Genomic DNA, 3,960 nt, shown 5'->3' with positions numbered 1-3,960 from the left:
CAATAGAGGCTCTTTGAATCTTACGTGAAGTTTGATTACTTGCCTGGGGCTTTATGTTATAGCATCTTTATGAGTGTACATTTGGGAGTAAATAACTCTCTCTGAAGATAACTACTCTTGAAGTTGACATTCTGGGTGTAATTATGCAACTCCATTGGAACCTTAACTTGGGAATATACTACTCACTTTTATTTGACACCTTCACTTTCTTACTACCTCTGTCTTAACAATAGTGTCTCCCACAATGCTATTAAAACTGCATCCTCAAAATTTACTTGCTTTGACTTTGTCTCCCATTGTTGTGAGGGATTTCACTGGTTGAGTGTTCATATCCCCTTAAAATCTTCAGCCTAACTGGAGTGCTCATGCTCTAAGCTGTTAAAGCTGACTGGCTGTAAATGTTAAATAGAATTCTCCTTTATATGTGTAACTGATAATTTTGTTGTTTTCCTTTTGGGAGTTGATAATCCCAATCCCCCTGATGCAGACACAGTTCATGAGCTTGGCAACATTCTAAGCTGTTTCTTGAAGGAATTACAAGTTTGGTTTTGATTTTTGTTATTTTGAATTAAGATTTAGCACAGTTTTCTCCTTCCTGTATATTTTCTCCCATACGTATTGCTTCCTCAATTGATTTTATTATGATATATTTTATATATAACTTGTGCATTTTTTTCCTGTATATTTTCACTTGGAAGAATTTTCCACTTTTAAATCACTAAGCTACAGTTGATATCATTTGTTTCCAACTTTCATGAGATTTTTTTTTCTTCAAAAATTTTCTCAGGACAGTTATTACTTCTTTATTTCTCAGGCTATAAATAAAAGGATTTAGTAAGGGAACTACTATTGTAAATAAAATGGCAGCTGGGATATCTTTATCCCCTTGTTCAAGCAAATTTGGTCTAATGTACATGAAAAAAAGAGATCCATAGAACAACGAAACAGACAAAAAGTGAGATGCACAGGTGGAAAATGCTTTGACCCTTCCTTCTTTGGATTTCATTTTGAAAATAGTAAAGAGAATGTAGAAGTAAGATATTAATACGCTGCCTATGGTGAAGACTTGGATGGAGCCTGAAAAAATAAATAGTACTAGTTCATTGACATAAGGATCAATACAGGAGAGTCTGTATAAAGGAAGAATATCACAGTAAAAGTGATTAATTTGATGAGACCCACAGAAAGTTAGCCTAAGGAGAAGCCCTACGTGAATCATGGAATGCAGGTTTCCTGCTATGTAGGCCCCTGTGGTCATCTGAAGGCAGAGCTTCTTCGACATCACGGTGTGGTACTGCAGTGGGCTGCAGATGGCCACATAGCGGTCATAGGCCATTGCTGCCAGGAGAAAGCAGTCTGCAGTTTCAACAGTGCAAAGAAAATAAAATTGTCCCATGCACTCATAGAGGGAAACCATCCTGTTCTCAGAAAAGAAGTTCTCTAACATCTTGGGAGTAATGGCTGAGGCACAGCAAGAATCCACAAGAGCCAGGTTGCCCAGAAAGATGTACATTGGCATGTGAAGATGATGCTCTTTTGATATCAGTACCACCAGGCCCAGATTCCCCACCATGGTGATCAGATAGATGGCAAAGAACACCACAAACAGAACGGTCTTCAACTCTGGGTGATCTGTAAATCCTGTGAGGATAAACTCACTTTTCAGGGTATGATTTTCTTCAGCCATTCCTTACTTCCCTGTTGAGAAAACAATTGTGGAGAAATGAGGTACTAATTTATAATATGTCCAATTTGACTGCTAAGCTAAGTTCAGAAGGATGAAGAGCATATTCTATAAGGCCTTCACATGTTATATGGATTTGGCACATGCCCAATTCTGGGCTGTATCAATCTCCTGAAGTTATTGTGTAGGGAGCTACTCTTTTAACATTTTTCTAGCATATTTTCAAGAAGAATTATATGCACAGGGAAGGCTTTTGAGATCTTAAGAGGAATATTCAGTGCAAAACTCCTCTATATGGGTTAGGTAAAGATGATTCATAATTTAAGTGTCAGCTATTAGTACCAGTGTCTCCAAATAATTTCAATGATTATATATATACTGATTAACAATGATGTTGAGAAAACTATTTCATACAATCATGTTCAAAGCAGCATTATTCACAGTAGCCAAAATTCTAAACAACTCAATGTCCCTTGATGAATGAAAGGATGAACAAAATGTGATATATATATATATATATATATATATATATATATATACACAATGAAATATTATTCAACCTTAAAAAGGAATGAAATTCTGACACATGTTAAAATATGGATGAATCTTGAAGATGTCATGCTAAGTGAAATAACACTAGACACAAAACCAATGCTGTATGATTCCACTTACATGAATTAAAGTCATCAAATTCAGAGAGACAGGAAGTAGAATGATAGGTCAGCAAGAGGGAGAAAATGGGTGGTTTTTGTTTAATATGTTTGGAGTTTCATTTTGGCAAGGTAAAAGCGTTCTGGAAATAGTGATGATGGCTGCAAAATATAAATGCATTTAATGCCACTAATCTGTATACTTAAATATGATTAAAATTTTATTTTTATATTTATCACCATAAAATTTTTTTAAAAGACTATTTTCATTTGTAAATTCTTAGCAATTTACTATCACCAATGATAAGAGAATATACATTTAAAAATAAAATGCTTTGGGTGAAAAATAGTGCTATTTCGAGGTACTTAAAACTCTGGGTGTTGGGAAGGGGAAGCAGGCGGGAGAGAGAGAAAGACGGAAAAGAAAAAAAAGGGCTGTATTAAAAATATTCTAGGTCATTTATGATACCATTTATGCATACAATGTATGCAAAGTTATTCATATATGCATAAGAAATTTATTTTTTTTTAATCTTTTTTTTAATTTTTATTTATTTATGATAGTCACAGAGAGAGAGAGAGAGGCAGAGACACAGGCAGAGGGAGAAGCAGGCTCCATGCACCGAGAGCCCGATGTGGGATTCGATCCCGGGTCTCCAGGATCGGGCCCTGGGCCAAAGGCAGGCGCCAAACCGCTGCGCCACCCAGGGATCCCTGCATAAGAAATTTAAATGTTATCAGAAGAAATTGGAGAAATCTTAAGGGTTAAAAATTGATAAATTCAATTATATAACTATATATCAAAAATGTCATGAGTAAAATCAAATATCAAATGCAAACTGGGAAATTATTGCAATAAATATGATAATACTTCTATAGTTTTATTCTAGAAATACCTTATAGAAATCAGTAGGAATAATCACTAGAAAAAATATAAAGGAAAGGAACAGAAAAATCTCAAAAGAAATACAATTTTCACAAAATAAAAATGTTTTATTTCATTACTAATCAGAAATATCATTTTAAATTAGGCGGGGAAATTTATTTTCCTTATCAAAATAGAATTTTTATTTTATTTTTATTTTTATTATTTTTTTCAAAATATAATTTTTTTAAAAAAGAAATGATTTATATTGTCTAACATACAGTGAGATGGGAAATGAAATGCATGCCTCATAGAAGTATAAATTGGTGCCATCACTGGAAAATAATTTGGTTATAGGTTAACAAAACTCTTAACTATTCATACCCTGTGACTAGTAACTACAAATGTAACAGAAAGAAATAATTAGAATCCCAGTTAAAGACTATAATGATGTCCACTGTAAAATTATTTTTAATAGTGAAAAATTGAAAACACCTAAGTAGTAAACATTTGTTCAGTCTGATCAACTAAGTGTGAAGCAACCATATGATGGTATATTGTGCAATCATTATTTCCTATTCACTACAATGATAAAATTGACATAATAAAACATGTGAAACATAAAATATAATGTTCATATACAGAATAATACTAATTTTCCAAATAAATACGTACTATGAATATAAAGGAAAGACAGCACAGAAACACATTAAAATGTTAATACTGGTTTTCTCTATGCAATGGGACTTATAGGTCACTTT

The 3,960-nt window shown here is 33.3% G+C and overlaps 1 protein-coding gene across 1 annotated transcript; it reads right to left on the bottom strand.

The window, feature by feature from the left end:
* Positions 1-718: 718 nt before the first annotated feature.
* LOC112913751 (olfactory receptor 5K1) lies at positions 719-1,687 on the bottom strand. The gene has a single exon (XM_025990625.2). It carries the CDS (start codon positions 1,685-1,687, stop codon positions 719-721), a length of 969 nt encoding a protein of 322 aa, XP_025846410.2.
* Between the last annotated feature and the right edge of the window lie 2,273 nt (positions 1,688-3,960).

The sequence above is a fragment of the Vulpes vulpes genome, chromosome 1 (assembly GCF_048418805.1).
Source record: "Vulpes vulpes isolate BD-2025 chromosome 1, VulVul3, whole genome shotgun sequence".
NCBI classification, from domain to species: domain Eukaryota; kingdom Metazoa; phylum Chordata; class Mammalia; order Carnivora; family Canidae; genus Vulpes; species Vulpes vulpes.
This window is presented reverse-complemented; position numbering and strand designations above follow the sequence as displayed.